Raw genomic sequence first — 15,911 nt, forward strand, 5'->3', positions numbered from 1 at the left:
TCGTTTTGTTTGCAGATTATGTCACTTCTGCTCTGTAATAGTTGAATACAGTTATATTATTGAAGTTTGGAACACTTAATATCTTCCCTAAAGTGGAGAAATAATCTGAAGTTAAATGTCATCTCAATCGATTAATGCTATCATGAAACAAACCTAGCAACAAATTTCTTTTTGATGGTACCCCAACTCTCTTGGTTCTTATCGTCGCTCTTTCATTTACCATTCGTAAGGATGTAGTAGTTTGAACCTTTAAACTATCAAGCTTAACCTTTTTGTTACCTATTCCAATTTTTTTTTTTAAAACAAAAAACAAATTGTTACCTATTCCAATTAAAAACAGTTACTAGTATAATTTTACACATGACATAATCATGCTATAAAGTTACGAGTAATAATCTTATGTGGAAGACTTCCTAGTGCAGTTGCCCATAGGTCGCCTTGCATCCTTACCCCGGCATTGCTTGTCAAGTGTCTTGTGATAGGATCATAGGAGCAGCCCAATTAAACGCTTAACCCTACCGTATTAAAAAAATAAAAAATCTTAAACTTAATATATGTCGTCCTAAAAGCTATATATATCATTTTCCATTAAACATCCTTGGCGATTTCTGGACTTTGGAGATGCCATTGAAGTTGGACGCTTCCACCTTCCAAATCGCAAAGAAATGATGCAGGAAGAACCCAACAAAGACGACGAAGAAGGACCCAGTTCTTCTACCTCCAACCCGAGCCCGAGCCCGAACCCATGTCCCATCTGCCTCGGACTCATTACTCAAGACTCCTATTTGGATCGCTGCTTCCGTATGCTTCTTCTCTCTTTCTCAAATTCTGCATAATTTCATCATTAGGGTTTGATTTCCGGAAAATTTCAATTTATTTTGCAAAAAAATCAATCTTTCGTTCAATTGAATTCGTTATGCTTGATGGGTGATTAAATAAAGCTAATGGGTATTAAATTATTATGAATTTGCAGATAAATTTTGTTACAATTGCATAATTCGTTGGACTCAAGTAGTTTCAAGCAGGTCTTCTTCATTGCGCCAACCATCCTCCGTTAAGTGCCCTTTATGCAAGGTCCTTATTCACCTTCTTATTACGCAGTAAAATTCTTCTTTAATCAGTTTTTGTTTCTTTTGTAATGGAAGAAAATTATTTAATTGAGTAATTCTGCACTGAAGATCAACCCAATCATTGTAGAAACCTGTTCGGGTTCGAATCGATGAATAGAAATTCATTGCTACTTTTGATGTTGAATTGCTTGTGACAGTTACATAATTTACATTGATTTACGTTTTTGGGATACTTTGGGATTCTATGTTTAAATTTTGGGGTTGCTACGTTTTGTGGGTGTTAGTGTTTGTTTGGGGTTTTATTCAAGTAGAAGCTTGTGATTTAGCAGTGGTGATTGTTAGTTTGTTGCAAAGAATATGAATTTATCTTAGGTTTTACTTTCAATATTGAATACGAATAGATGTTACTTCCTCCATCTCACTGAATAGGACACATTCAGTTAGAGGTCATTTCTGTGGAATTTTATTGAACTGGTTCCTGATAATATGTACTTACAACTATTGAGGATAAACATTTTATTATGGTAGCATAGGTCAAATCATAAAAAAAAGAGTTGTAATCTGGGAAAATATATGATGTATACTTGCTAGATTTGAAAAGTTGCCTTCTTTTTGGGAGTTGGAACATCCCTTAATAGAAATTTGGCTTGTATAAGTGGGATGAAGGGAATACTAAATACCCCTTAATACATAGTTGGTGGCAATACACTTGTATCAACGACAAGATTGACAACAATTGACTACCTATGTGTAAAGAGTGATGAGTGAGTCGGTGTACATACCAATTACAAATTTTTTTGGTTCTGATACAGGAACAGTAAGTTTGAATCCCACCATTGATGAGATCTAGGGAGATCGAGTTGTATAAAACCTGAGTGAAGATGTTTTCTGAATGACCTGTCACCTGTGTGATGATGTTTTTGATAATGGCAATTAGTAATAGAAGTTGTGGAATGGAGTCTCATGTATGATTTCCCCTCCTATTTTATGTGTTTCAGGGAACACTTCTTACCAAGAGGTTATCATAATGATGTGCACTGAAGTTGTCATATCACTCATATGGTTGTATCAATTGACTCTAGACATTTAAGGGATATTTGTGTAATCTGCACCTATTATTTCTTTAGTCAGTCTTTTGGTGATCATTTCTAATTTTTTAATTTTACAGACCGAAAATATTTCAGTCATCTATGGATATGATGGAAGTACATTTCAACGGCATTATATTGACCAAAATAATGGTAATAGGTATTTGAGAGAGGTTGCATTATATTGGATTGCTAATGTGTCTGACATTTTAAAAGAAGCCATATGCTAATTCATCCTAATTTATTCTATTGGATGCCATGCAAACAATGCAGTGCCTTCTTTTCAAAGGATCACAAGTATAGACTACAGTGTTACTACACCAAATCAGAATCAGGTCTTTTAAGTGATGCATTTAAAGTGGAACGCTATTGGAAGTCACACAAGTATCTTCAGCCCAACAGCTGGCTTGAGAAATGGTTGAAAAGGGAGTTACAAGCTCTCATACAGGTGCCCCCTTAGTCTCTATTTCTTATTCATTGGCTCCTAGTTGTGCTGGATTTTGAATATATTTTCTTTGTTTATATTCTATCTCTGAACTTGACAAGGAAAACAAAAAATACAAGTAAATTATGTCACTTGTAAGTTGTGACTCAAGTTTCCTGTTTTTTTTTTTTTTTTTTTTTTTTTTTTTTTTTTTTTTTTTTTTGTGTTGCTGTAAATATTATTTGTGTACTTGCATGAAGCTATAAGGTATCCAATTGGCCATTTTTTGTAGGAAGAGGATGTTGAAATCATAATGCATCACATACTCGGGGTGATTGAGTCATTTTCAAGAAGGTAACTTCAGCAATCTTTGATAATTTTTTATTTTTTTAAAAGCTGATCAGTAATGAAGGTGCATATTTTCTAGTTATTGGGTTATTGCTCAGATACTACTGTATAGATTAGTAAATTTAGTTTTGCCATTACCATGCATATGTTCAGCTATCATCCCAAAGGAAAAGCACATTCCCTGCATCAAAAGCAAGAAGAATTTAAGATATTAGTTGTTGATGCCGCATTGCCTTTCCTTACGGCTAGGACTAAGCGGTTTGCTGATGAACTGGAGTTATTTCTCGCCTCAGGTCTAACTGTCGAGGCCTATGATAGAGCTTATAGAAAGTGTTTAGGCTGGAAGAAGCCTGAGGAAACCACGGAGGATGATGAACAAACTAGCACAGAGCGTGAACCAATAGCTCCATACCTATATTTTTTTGATGATGACTCAGATGATGCTGATTGGACAGAAGATAAACATTAATAGCACTTGGCTATTTCATCATGTAACTCAACCAGTTTTCTCTGCTATTTTGTGATGCAGAAATACATATCTTCTTTTACAACTAGTTTTATTTATTTTTCTTTTTGTTATGCTATTGTGCAGTTTAATTGGTTAGTTGTATCATTGTACTATTTGAAGATGAACTATTGGATTTTCGCTTTTATTGTTCAATATAAAAACTCGGTAATATTCTTTGAGGTTTTGATTGCTTGGCCATTCTTCTGCTTTTCCTTCCGTTAGTATCTGTTATTGTTTCCATAGAAATAGAACATTACTGTCCTTTCACTTGGAGTTACCAGATACTATGCAATTTGGATGCATATATTATGGGTGATACAATCTATATTGATGTGCAAAATTTGTTTGGTTTTAGTTATAACTAATTAAAATTCTACTATTAATATGACAATTAATCATAATGAATGAGCGTGTTTTTACTTATATGACACTTGTCATTCATCAATTCTTAAACTTTCTTAAATTGTTTTTACACGAGATTGGCCCGCCAGCGGCACGACACGGCACGGTGACCGAGGAGTGGGCCGTGGGCCGTATAGTGAACACGATTTGAAGAATCCAGCACGAACCCATGGGCGGCACGATAGTTTGGCCTGCGACACTCCAGACATGGCCAGAAAATAACATAAATAATAATAAAGAACTAAAATAATAAAAATAAGAATAATAAAAAAACAACAATAATATAATAATAAAAAAAATAAACATAATTAATAAAATTATTTAAATAGTATATCCATTTTAAAGTTGTTCAAAAACAATTAAAAATATTAACACCAAAAAAAAACAATTAAAAATATTATGAGCGGCCCGGTGGTCAGCACAACACGCCAGACACGTGGACTGTGTCGTGGGCTCGGGTGTACTAAATGGTTGCCCGGCACGACACGCCAAGATGCAGAAACGACACAGCACGGTGCGAGCCACCACCAGGCACGACACATTGTCCACCTCTACTATTAACATTGTTTTGACTTTTGACCATTTCTTGTATGGGATTAATGTTTTTAAGTTTATTTGCCAAAATAATCTCAACATTTCATTTTACCCTTGATAAAAGATTAAGTCAAAATTCAAAGATATGCTCAATAAAAAGTTAAAAGTATATGAACAGTTATAACTTTGTCATCTTAGGGCAGCCTTAAGGGTGAACAAAAAAATAGTTCACAATGAGTGAACAAGTGAATGGGTGGCTTAATGGTGATCTCTATAATTGTTCATAGTGAATGGTTGTGGGATCGATTGCTGCTGCAAGCATTTGGACGAATTTATGGATTGTGGGCCCCACCCATTTTTATTTTTTTTCAGGACAAAAAATAAAAAGCAGCGGCTGGGAGCGCGCCACTTGGCCCAGCCGCTGCTTGACACGTGTCACTGTTTTAAATAAATCCGTTGTAATTTGGCAACGGATATATTTTACAAAACACAAATAAAAAAAAAAAAAAATTACCAACGACTCTATTTTTTTCCCCTTTATAAATAGACACCCATATTGCTATACTTTCTTCAACTTTGAAAATCCATTTCTTTCTACTATATTTTTCTCTTCAAAAATCCCCTCTATAATTACCAATATTATTATTATTAATATTATTATTATTATTATTATTATTATTATTATTATTATTATCATCGTTATTATTATCATTTTTATTATTATTATCGTTATTATTATTATTTCCTTTATTATTATTATCGTTATTATTATTATTATTTTTATTATTATTGTCGTTATTATTATTATTATTAAATTTTTATTTTTTCCAAATATAAATTATAATTATGGATGCTAATACCAACCCCAAAACAAATAGAAAGAAGAAAAAAAATTTGGGTCAAAATATGATCCTTCAAGCTCGTTTTGCCATTATTAAAAAGCCGTCTTTGGCGTGGGATACCGACATACTCCACAATATCATGCTCGCCTGCATCATAATACATAATATGATCGTTGAAGATGAACGAGAGACGTATCAAAATAACGTTAATACCAATGAGTTTATGAATGCTGGAGGCAACGCTAATGAGGACACTACCGAGTACCGTACTGATCGTATTGTGGATATCGACTTATACTTGTCTCGTAGAACAGAGATTGAGGATCAACAGACTCATTTGCAGCTAAAAATCGACTTGGTCGAACATATATGGAATAAATTTGGTAACAACGAAAACTTAGGCAACTAGGTTTACAACAAATGGTTATCCCTAAGGACATCTTACAAAACGATGTGTAGTTGTTTTTTTTTTTAAAATAAAATGTACTAGATTATAGTTGTAGAACTGTAATCACGATTTGTACCTCTTTTTTTTTTGTTAATTAAAATTAGCTGCGTTGTTGTTTAAAAAATATTAATCACAAGAATTAGTTTTTTAAAAAGCTGATAAAAAAATGCGATAATTTCTTAATTAGTAATCACGATTAAAATATTAAATACGTCAATTAATTACATTGACATCGGGTTAATAAATTATAATTATGAAACAAAAAAGATTATATTTACAAAAATAAAATAAGGTGGGGTAGGGAGTATTGATGATGAACCATTGTTTAGTGTTCATTATTAAGAGTGAATATTGTAAATGGTTTGTTGGGTTGATGTGGATGAGAGAGAAATGGTGATAGTGACCCATGAACCATTTATTTGGGTTCACCAATAAAGATGCTCTTAGTAGTCGTTTGGTTGAATATAAAAAGTGTAATTTCATTTATTATTTTAAAATAAGTTTTCTCATTCAAAATTATTTCTTATGATGTGCATTAGGTGCATAGATTTTGTTTGATTGATTATGTTTGGATTGGAGAACCTCATCAATTGTTTGAATGAATGATATTTATTTTATATCTTCTTTTGGGTAAATTACATGTTTGAACTCTCTTAAAGAACACACATATAAGTGCAAGTGCCATCGGCTAGTCGCACGTTAAGGAACGAAAATAAGTTCATCACTTCATAACTAATTGGTTTAGTTTATAAGTGATCGAGCTCTCTTTCTCAGGGTTTCATTAACTCAACAGGTTACGATTGTGGCCCAGACTCATTTTCATTTCTCAAGTACATAAGTGCACGTAATCTACACTATCTTTCAAATTATTCCACTGATTTATACTTCGTATATCCTTTTGTGGTACATCAGCCATTTGACTTGGTTGCCTGAGTGCACTATCCAGTTCTTCCCAAAGAGAGAGTGAGAAAGATGGAGTCTGACAATGGAGCTTTCATGGAGAAGTTCACACTACCTCCATCTTCTTCTTCTGGGGACCTTCCTTTATCTGGTTACACTTTTGCTGTCAAAGATATGTCAGTAATTCGACCCTCTTGCTTCAATTTCAATTCTTTTTCCTCCATTTTTTTGATGATTAATTCTTTTTACCCAGGTTCAATTTTTTTACTTTAAATTTTGGGTCTTTATTTCATAAATTATATGAATTCCATTTGATGGTTTTAATTGCAATTTATTTAAGACTATGTTTGTTGTACTTGTGAATTTGCAATTGTAATTTCCCATTTGATAGTTTTCCACGAATCAACCAGGTTTTATTAATGTGCCCAAGAATTGAACACATTTGATTGTATAATATATCTGTAATTTGTTAGTATTTTCAATTTATTGCTTAATTTAAGATAAAGTTTGTGTTTTGGAAGGGCAGATTTGATATGGAAGGGTTAGTAACTGGGTTTGGGAATCCTGATTGGGCAAGAACGCATACAAAAGCCAATTCCACTGCTCCTGCAGTTTTGGCTCTTTTAAAGGCTGGTGCTACTTGTGTTGGTAAAACAATCATGGATGAAATGGCTTACAGGTTAGTTTTTTTTCGATTTTCGAGTTACTATGATTATAATCTATCTGATTCAGCAAATGGGTTTTTATATGTAGTTTATTGTGAGGTTGTAAATGTTAAGCATAATATGTGGAATTATTTCAACTGGATATACTTTTGAAGAGAACTTTTACCTAATTCTTGGCTTATTTGATTGTTAAAAGTCTTCCTGTGAACATGGTTGAATGTAGATTTTTCGGTCTGTTTATTGTTTCATTGAATCATTGGCTAGTGGATTGAATTCTCTCTGATGAAGTGTGATGGTATAACAGTTAACAAATACATTAGCAATAATCCTGGTTACATAAAGAGCTGAACTTTCAGCAGAATTCAAACTTGAGGTAGTATTTAGTTGTTAACAATGGGCTTGCCACTGGATATTACTCACTACTGCCTTAATTGTTTACTTTTTTTTTAGTCAAAAAGGCCAAGAAATCATTCTTGAACATTTTGGGGCTAACATTTTGGAAATGGTTTACTGTTTACATTTTTTCCATTCCGAAAAAGTATTCCTCTTATCCTACAAACTTGTAAAAATAGGCCTTGTAGTTCTAGACTTATAGTATAATCCCAACACAATATTTTTCAGTTTATGCAATCAATCTTTGTTCTCTGGTTCTTTAGTGCTTTTCAAATCATAACTTGAGGGTACTTGTGGATTCATTTCTTTCATTTATTCAAATGAGATTCATTTGAGAATTTGAGAAGGATTATATCTTTGACCGCAATAGAGTATAGCGATCAATGATTACATGTGTATGCAAAGCCATTATACAGTCCATGGACATTTTACCTTTTAATGGACATTTAGGGTCAGAGCCTCAAAGATCCTGTGATGAGTTTCAATGGCTAGCCTTCTTTCCTTTATCATTATCTACATGATATATGTGATTAAATGCTGAACAATTCATTGCCAATTTCTTTGACAGCATAAATGGAGAAAACATACATTATGGTACCCCTAAGAACCCATGTGCAGCAGATCGTATTCCTGGAGGATCTTCTAGTGGTTCTGCTGTTGCAGTTGGTACAAACATCGTAGATCTTTCTTTGGGTGTGTCAAAGTTCTCTTTTTAAAACAATACAATTGCCTTTTAAAAGTCAGCGACCATTAATCTGTAGTTCTTTCACCTCTTTAGGTACTGACACTGGAGGAAGTGTAAGAGTCCCAGCAGCATTCTGTAAAATATATGGGATTCGGCCTTCACATGGGGTTGTCTCTGTTGATGGTGTTGTTCCTATGGCACAGAGTTTTGATACAGTCGGTAAAGATTCGACTATGTGATAAGTCATGCAAAATGCAATAGTGCACTATAGACGTCTTGAAAGGAAAGGTTTAATTTTGTGGTAGAGTAGTACAAGATGCCAAAATGCATGAACTGCATCAACAGATTCAATCGACAATATGATGTCTAATATGGCGATACCTATACTTTCTGTTAAGCATGTTTATAATTGTGATCATCACTCATGAGATACTGCAATTACATGCGTGTTAAATTACATCACGTTTATTGAAAATTAAGCTATATCTCAGGATGGTTTGCAAGGGATCCATCAATCTTGAAGAAAGTAGGAAATGTGTTACTTCCTCCCCTTGATCCACATCTTGTGAGCCCTAGTCCAATTATAATCGCTGAAGATTGCTTCAAGCTTCTAAACATCCCAATTGATAGAGTAAAACAAGTTCTAGTGAAGTCCGTGGAGAAAGTCTTTGGAGGTTAGTCATCTGATTTTTGTACGGAGTTGCATATTAGGTTCAGCTATTTTTCAGTATTTAGTTCTTTCTATCAAATTGAATTCATGCTCTGCAAAAGCTTAGCCATATGATATCATGTCAGTAGGAATTATTTAGTAAAAACTTCAGTAGTAAACAAATTGTTTGAACTTCTTTAACCATTATTTCAGGTCAGGTTTTGAAATATATGGACCTAGGGGACTATGTAGAGGAAAATGTTTCTAGTCTGAAGCATTTCATGGGCCAAGGTGGTGATACAAAAGAATACAGCATACCATCTTTGGTTTCCCTTTCAAGTGCCATGCGAATACTACAAAGGTGCAACTAGCTAGTGAATTGGTCCAGTACTAATTTTATCAAGTCTGGAGTAGTTGATTGCAGTATGTTACCATTATCTTGCCATATAATCATACTGTTTCAGATGTCGACTTTTTATTCAATTTTTATTGAAGTGTAGGCATGAGTTTAAGATTAATCATGGTGAATGGGTCTCTTCCATTAAACCTAATTTGGGGCCAGGACTAAAGGAGCGAATTTGGGAAGCCGTGTTCTCTAATAATGACAACATTGACATTTGCCACTCTATCAAGACTGAATTGCGAATGGCACTTACTTCCCTCCTGGGGGTAATCTCTATGACTAGTTATCAATAATTCCATCCTTCATTTTAGTAGCTTAACCTCAAACTTCAATTTTTGCCAACATATTGGTGAATGCTTTAGCTCCTCCTCATAATATTCTGGTTCTCCACTAGATCACTATTTCCTTTTTCTCCTTTGATTTTTAGCTGATAGATTTGTACTCTATCTGTAGAATGCTGGTATCCTTGCAATCCCAACTGTTCCTGGTCCACCACCAAAATTGCAGACTCCGCCATCTACATTAGAAACTTTCCGAGCTAGAGCTTTTAGCTTACTCTCCATTGCTGGAGTATCTGGATTTTGTCAGGTTCTACCTCTATCATAAGCAAAGACAAGGCATCAAAATCTTCATTCATTTGTTTGTCTCCTCTAACTTCCCATTTTCATGACTATAACATCCCTTTCTTTTGCAGGTAAGTATACCATTAGGATTGTATGACGGTCTTCCTGTGTCTGTATCTCTGTTGGCTAAACACGGTTCAGATATGTTCCTACTCAATCTTGTGGAGACTCTGTGTGAAACTCTGAAGGAACATGTCGATGCTACTGTAAATTCGAACCTGTGAATCCTAGTTTAATTTGGGAATTGGGATATATAATGTCCTTTTCTCAACATCTTCATTGTACATCATGATCAGTCTTCGCCAAAATGTATCTGAAATGGCTAATAATGAACTCTTTAGAGGGTATTGATTCCATTGTCTGAACTAGAGTTGGCAATTCCATTGAATGCCTTATTTTCGTGATTATTTCTCAAATCGTACTCAAAATTAACATAAATAACTATGTATTTCTTTGTATCATTAATGGATTGATTATGTGTGGTCTGAGTAGGTTTATGTTCTTGCCTTGTTGAGTGTCCCTGATTTTCATTTATTAGTACACCAACAACGCTGAAAGTTCTTATATGCATTTGGATGTATGCCTGCATTAGTAGGTATTATTCTGCTCTTATTGTTTCATTTTAAAATATTTAAAATCAGAAAGAAATATCAAATCAGCAAAATATAGCAACTTGATGCACCTATCTACCTATATGTGTACTCGGGTGTATGTACAACTCCCTTTAATTCGTGAAAATCTACCGTTTCATTTCCATTTGTTTCGTAAAGTTCTTTCGACTTTTACTTGACTCCTTAGTCACCCAACTGAATGGTTGTTTCTTCTTCCTTCCTAAGTCTTACTCATTGGTCAAAAAAGAGGACTATAATAGTCACATAGTGGCACAACTAGTTAGAAAAAACTTCAAGAATAGAGTTTTTTTTTTTTTTTTTTTTTTTTGGGGGGGGGGGAAGTAAAAGGACATGGGCCGCACGGCCCATATGAATTATATGATATTTGGGTGAAAAGTCAAAACCCAAACGTAAACATTAGGACGTGGGTCCCACTTGATGTTAACTCGTGGTGCACGAGGAGAAGGGCCGTGCAGCGTGTTTGGCTCGCCATTTATGAAAAAATGTCCATTGTCACTTGGATAATTTTGGATTTGTTTTGATTTATCAACATGTGAGATTTGTAAATTAGATTACTAAATATATCATGACATCTAAAACATCTTATTTATGTATTATTATCAAAGAAAATTGAATTACAATATTAGGTAGCAAGTTGAAATACATTTACTAGGTAGGCAATCTTAGACTAATCAAATATCCTAGCAAATCCAAAGTTCAATCCAATAATAATTTTCTCATATTTTTTTCTGAAATCAAATAAGATATGACATGTCCCCTTTAAAGTGTAAAAATTTCAGATAATATCAATTTAGAAATATTAATATGGAATACAATTACTCTATCTAATCTCAAATTAAAGTCTCATTTCACCTTAATCAGTTTATATATCCCTATTTTAATCGACCAAATCACTATTTTTATTTTCACTAGGGCAGCTAACGTGCGCGATGCGTGCGTCATAGCTAGCCATATCTTGAAGGTTTTTTTGGTTTGGCTTTTAAATCACAAAATTAGTTAAATTAACAATAAGAGAAATTTTTCCTAAAAAAAAACAATAAGAGAAAATATGTAATCAACTATATTTAGGTGGTATAAATGTTCAAGACAACTAACATTTATGAAAGCATAAAAGTACATAAATATTTTAGAGGGTAAAGTTGTCTAAACACTATTCATTAAAATAGCATCTACATATTAATGAGGGTATGTATGTAAATACACATTTTGAAGGGTATAATCAGCATTACACTATTCATAAGAGTATGTTTCTACTTTTTATAAGGTAGGGATTCACTTTAACCAATCAAACCCCACAATTCTATTAATACCATCAATTTCCATCTTATTATTTTATTCACTTTCATCTAGAGATGAAGAGAGTAGTACCTCATAATAGTCTATTACGAAGTACTTTATACTCGTATAATTTAAACAAAATAAGATGAATCAAACAAAGCCTTCCGACGCACCCGAGAATCGAGACCCTCACCCCCAATGCAAATAATCCTCGTGGGAAATATTTTGCATACTTGTATATAGTTAGCACAAAAAACGACTCCCAACAACCATCACACCTTGACACACCCCTCTCTCTCTCTCTCTCTAAATCAGAGTGAAAGAGATGGGTAGAATGGAGGTCAGAGCTAGAGCTCCCGGAAAAATCATCCTCGCCGGAGAACACGCCGTCGTTCACGGATACACCGCCGTCGCCGCCTCCATTAATCTCTACACTTCCGTATCTATTCTCTTTTCCCACGGTAACATTTTCCCTTCTCTCTCCTCTTTCTGATTTCTGCTTATTCATGATTTCAATACAGTAATTTTGACATAAAATGTGCTTCTCTTTGTTTGATTTTGATCAAGTTTGTGTTTTTTGAATTGGGTCAATTAGTTCTTGGATAATGTGTATCTGGGTAGTTGGATTTAGATTGTTGTGATTGTAATGGTATATTGCTCATTGTATTGATTTAAGCTTTTTGATTATGAGTAGGGAAATGAGCTTTTCTAGTTAATTGTGTTTGAAAATTGAAAGTTAGCTTTAATGATGGATTTTGGGTGGAATTGTAACTAGAGAATTTTTAGTTAAAATGGTTGTTGGAAAGTATAATCATGTGATAGGATAACTTTGGAGTGAATTGTTTTCAAGTGATTTTCGCTTAATAGCGATGGAAATTCTGTGAAAACTAAGGGCTCGTTCATTATCATTGATTACTAATTAACTATATGGCATGCCCAAAATTGGAAAAAAAAAAATTGTTTTGAAACTTTGAAGAAATTCTGATAATGCACATGATCAAGGGGTGAAGTTATTGTCATAATGAGACATATTAAAACTAATGTCTCGAATTGAAAATCCGAGGAAATAATGATTTTGAACCAGGGAATTGATGGTGGTGGCATGTATGAATTGCCATATGCTAGGTGGTATTGAAGTGATTTCTAGTCATCATTTTGCAATGTTTGTGATGCCTTATTGATTTCATTCTTGGACTTTTGAGCAGTTCAAAAACATCCGAACCTTCATCGTTATGAAAAGAATACTCCATAAAAATAATGCTCTTTCATTGGTTCTTTTGGGCAATGAACTACCAAAGAGCTTTTGTGACAAAAACCTTGCTTTTCAGTTGTTGCTAGTGCCTTATGTTCAATTTGTTGTCAATACATAGATATTAAAGGGATTTTTTTTTTTTTTTTTTTAATTTAGCTGTCCTGATTTTGTACAGAAATAGGTGATACACTTAAGCTTGATCTCAAGGACATGGAACTAGAGTTTTCCTGGCCAATAGGAAGAATCAAAGAAGTACTTCCAGGTTTTGACAGCCCTTCACCTTCGACACCCTTATCTTGTTCATCAGAAACCCTTAAGTCAATGGCACCACTCTATGAAGGGCAAAATATTCCAGAGGCAAAAATAACATTGGCTTCTGGAGTGTTGGCCTTTATCTGGCTATACACCAACACCCAAGGGTATGTTTGTGATATTGTCCCTTACTCCTCCAATCATATGTTGCTGAAGAAAGCTGCATTCTTAGATGCAAATCCATGCAATCAATATTGTTGTGCTGTTTTTACCCAACATTTAGTTTTGTTAAGCAGTTTATATCTACCAATGGTTGAATTCTCAACTTATATTTGTATTTTAGGTACAAACCTGCAACAGTGACTGTGACATCTGAACTTCCTCTAGGTGCAGGCTTGGGTTCATCTGCTGCATTCTGTGTAGCACTTTCAGGTGCCCTTCTTGCATTGTCAGAATCTTGTGAGCTTGACTATAGTCAGCAAGGTTGGATAGCTTTGAAAAATAGCGAGCTTGACCTAGTAAACAAATGGGCTTTTGAAGGCGAAAAGATAATTCATGGAAGACCATCTGGCATTGACAATACAGTAAGCACCTTTGGTATGTCATCCTATTCCGTAGATTCTTGCAATGCCAATCTTATGTTTCTTTTAAATTTCTATCAAAAGGCATTGAGGTAATTTTCTCTTGATATGATATTATTCTTGGCTCTTAAAACTGTCTTATAGGAGTAATAAGGATGACTTATCTTTTTACCTTTTTATGTCTCACAATAAGTTAATGTAAAACTATCTTACCAAAGACTGGCTCTTGATATTATGTTATTTTAATGTTCTATGAAGTACAAGGTTGTGTCTTACAGACCAACATGTTTGACAAAGGTGTGAAGTATCCTTATATGGGTAGTCTATTAGTGTCTATTACTAATACATGCTATGGCCTGCCATTGGTTGTTGGGTTTTGAAGATTAAGTGTCCCAACCACACATTAAGACTGAAATTGCCCTTCTTTCAATTCCCTCTACATTAATATGTCACCTTTATTGAAGGAATTAAATAAAGCAACATTACCTAAATAAGACAGGCATCTCCTTGTCAGTATGTTGTGCAGTTACTCAAATGTTCAGGAAATGACTCAACTGTGTTTAACAAACCAAAACTAGTACCATACGCAAAAAATTGATACATTTACGATGTATAAAAGGAAAACCAATACGATATCTTTTACTTTTATTAAGTATATATCTTGAACACCAATTTGAAATTTAGAAAACATTGAGGACCATCTTGACATCCTGGTTTACTATTAGTACTCAGATCTTCTATGGCCTGTTTTGTGCATTATAAACATACTCTCTGAGTCTGGAGATGACTGAACATCCAGTGATATGTTATGCAGGAAATATGATACAATTCAGGTCAGGTGAAATCACAAGGCTCAAGGCGAATACACCATTAAAGATGCTAATTACAAATACTAAGGTAGGGAGAAACACAAAAGCACTAGTTGCTGGTGTGTCAGAAAGGACACTGCGCCACCCTGAGGCAATGGCTTCTGTTTTTAAAGCTGTTGACTCTATCAGCAAGGATTTGTCTGATATCATACAAACACCGGCTCTTGATGACATTGCAGCCACTGAAAAGGAAGAAAAGGTGGAAGAACTAATGGAGATGAACCAAGGATTGCTTCAGTGTATGGGAGTGAGCCATACTACAATAGAGACGGTTCTCCATACAACGCTTAAATACAAGCTACGTTCCAAGCTGACTGGAGCTGGTGGCGGAGGCTGTGTACTGACACTATTGCCAACGAGTATCCTTTATAAATATTATAATGTCTTGATTTTCATCTATACTTACACTTAACTTATATACTGATGAAATGCCACCCAAATTAAGTCGAATTCATGCTAGGGATGGTTACCCTTACAATTAATTTCTACACAGAATTAATGTCCTTTTCCTTGACCCATATAATTCAGTTCTGTCTAGCATTGTGGTGGATAAAGTGGTTGCTGAGCTAGAATCCTGCGGCTTCCAATGCTTCATCGCTGGAATTGGTGGCAATGGCATGGAGGTTTGCTTCAACGATAATGCCCAAAATTGAGCAGTGCATTCTCAGGAGCCATTGTGAGTCTTAACATTGTTGTTGAATGATTCTGATTGTACCAATTTAAGTCATTTTTTTTCCCACTGTACCATATGTTGTACATTAATTCCATTATTGTAGCTGCCATGCTCATTTTTTATTTCATTGCATCGAAATTCTCTTTATAATCCTTCAAAATTTGAGAATCTCGATGTAGGTATCAAAAACTTGAGTAGCTTGAAGATGTAAAATTATTGTTGTTTTTAGCCTTTCAATTTATCGTGGAAAGAAATGTTATGTGATGTTGGAAGACCATCAAATTTGACTGGTGCAATGCTTATACAAGTTATTTTGTCCCAATTACATGTTGCATGAGGCCCTAAATCGTCTAAACAATTGTTGCTAAATTATGGACAATAAGCTTAAACAA

The 15,911-nt window shown here is 34.3% G+C and overlaps 3 protein-coding genes across 3 annotated transcripts; all 3 read left to right on the top strand.

The window, feature by feature from the left end:
* Window positions 1-104: 104 nt before the first annotated feature.
* Window positions 105-3,622, top strand: LOC110708605. The gene is made up of 6 exons (XM_021886778.1): window positions 105-801; window positions 974-1,074; window positions 2,239-2,318; window positions 2,432-2,606; window positions 2,875-2,936; window positions 3,084-3,622. The coding sequence occupies exons 1-6, from the start codon at window positions 666-668 to the stop codon at window positions 3,397-3,399; spliced, it is 870 nt and encodes a 289-aa protein (XP_021742470.1). The 5' UTR covers window positions 105-665; the 3' UTR covers window positions 3,400-3,622.
* A 2,892-nt stretch (window positions 3,623-6,514) lies between these two features.
* Window positions 6,515-10,479, top strand: LOC110708607 (amidase 1-like). Its single transcript, XM_021886779.1, has 9 exons — window positions 6,515-6,740; window positions 7,091-7,243; window positions 8,191-8,315; window positions 8,401-8,526; window positions 8,799-8,981; window positions 9,170-9,317; window positions 9,457-9,625; window positions 9,813-9,947; window positions 10,054-10,479. The coding sequence occupies exons 1-9, from the start codon at window positions 6,637-6,639 to the stop codon at window positions 10,204-10,206; spliced, it is 1,296 nt and encodes a 431-aa protein (XP_021742471.1). The 5' UTR covers window positions 6,515-6,636; the 3' UTR covers window positions 10,207-10,479.
* Window positions 10,480-11,953: 1,474 nt separating this feature from the next.
* LOC110708608 (mevalonate kinase-like) lies at window positions 11,954-15,801 on the top strand. The gene is made up of 5 exons (XM_021886780.1): window positions 11,954-12,353; window positions 13,320-13,563; window positions 13,740-13,993; window positions 14,792-15,205; window positions 15,375-15,801. The coding sequence occupies exons 1-5, from the start codon at window positions 12,218-12,220 to the stop codon at window positions 15,497-15,499; spliced, it is 1,173 nt and encodes a 390-aa protein (XP_021742472.1). The 5' UTR covers window positions 11,954-12,217; the 3' UTR covers window positions 15,500-15,801.
* Window positions 15,802-15,911: the final 110 nt, after the last annotated feature.

Source organism: Chenopodium quinoa, unplaced genomic scaffold (assembly GCF_001683475.1).
Source record: "Chenopodium quinoa cultivar QQ74 unplaced genomic scaffold, ASM168347v1, whole genome shotgun sequence".
Taxonomy (NCBI): domain Eukaryota; kingdom Viridiplantae; phylum Streptophyta; class Magnoliopsida; order Caryophyllales; family Amaranthaceae; genus Chenopodium; species Chenopodium quinoa.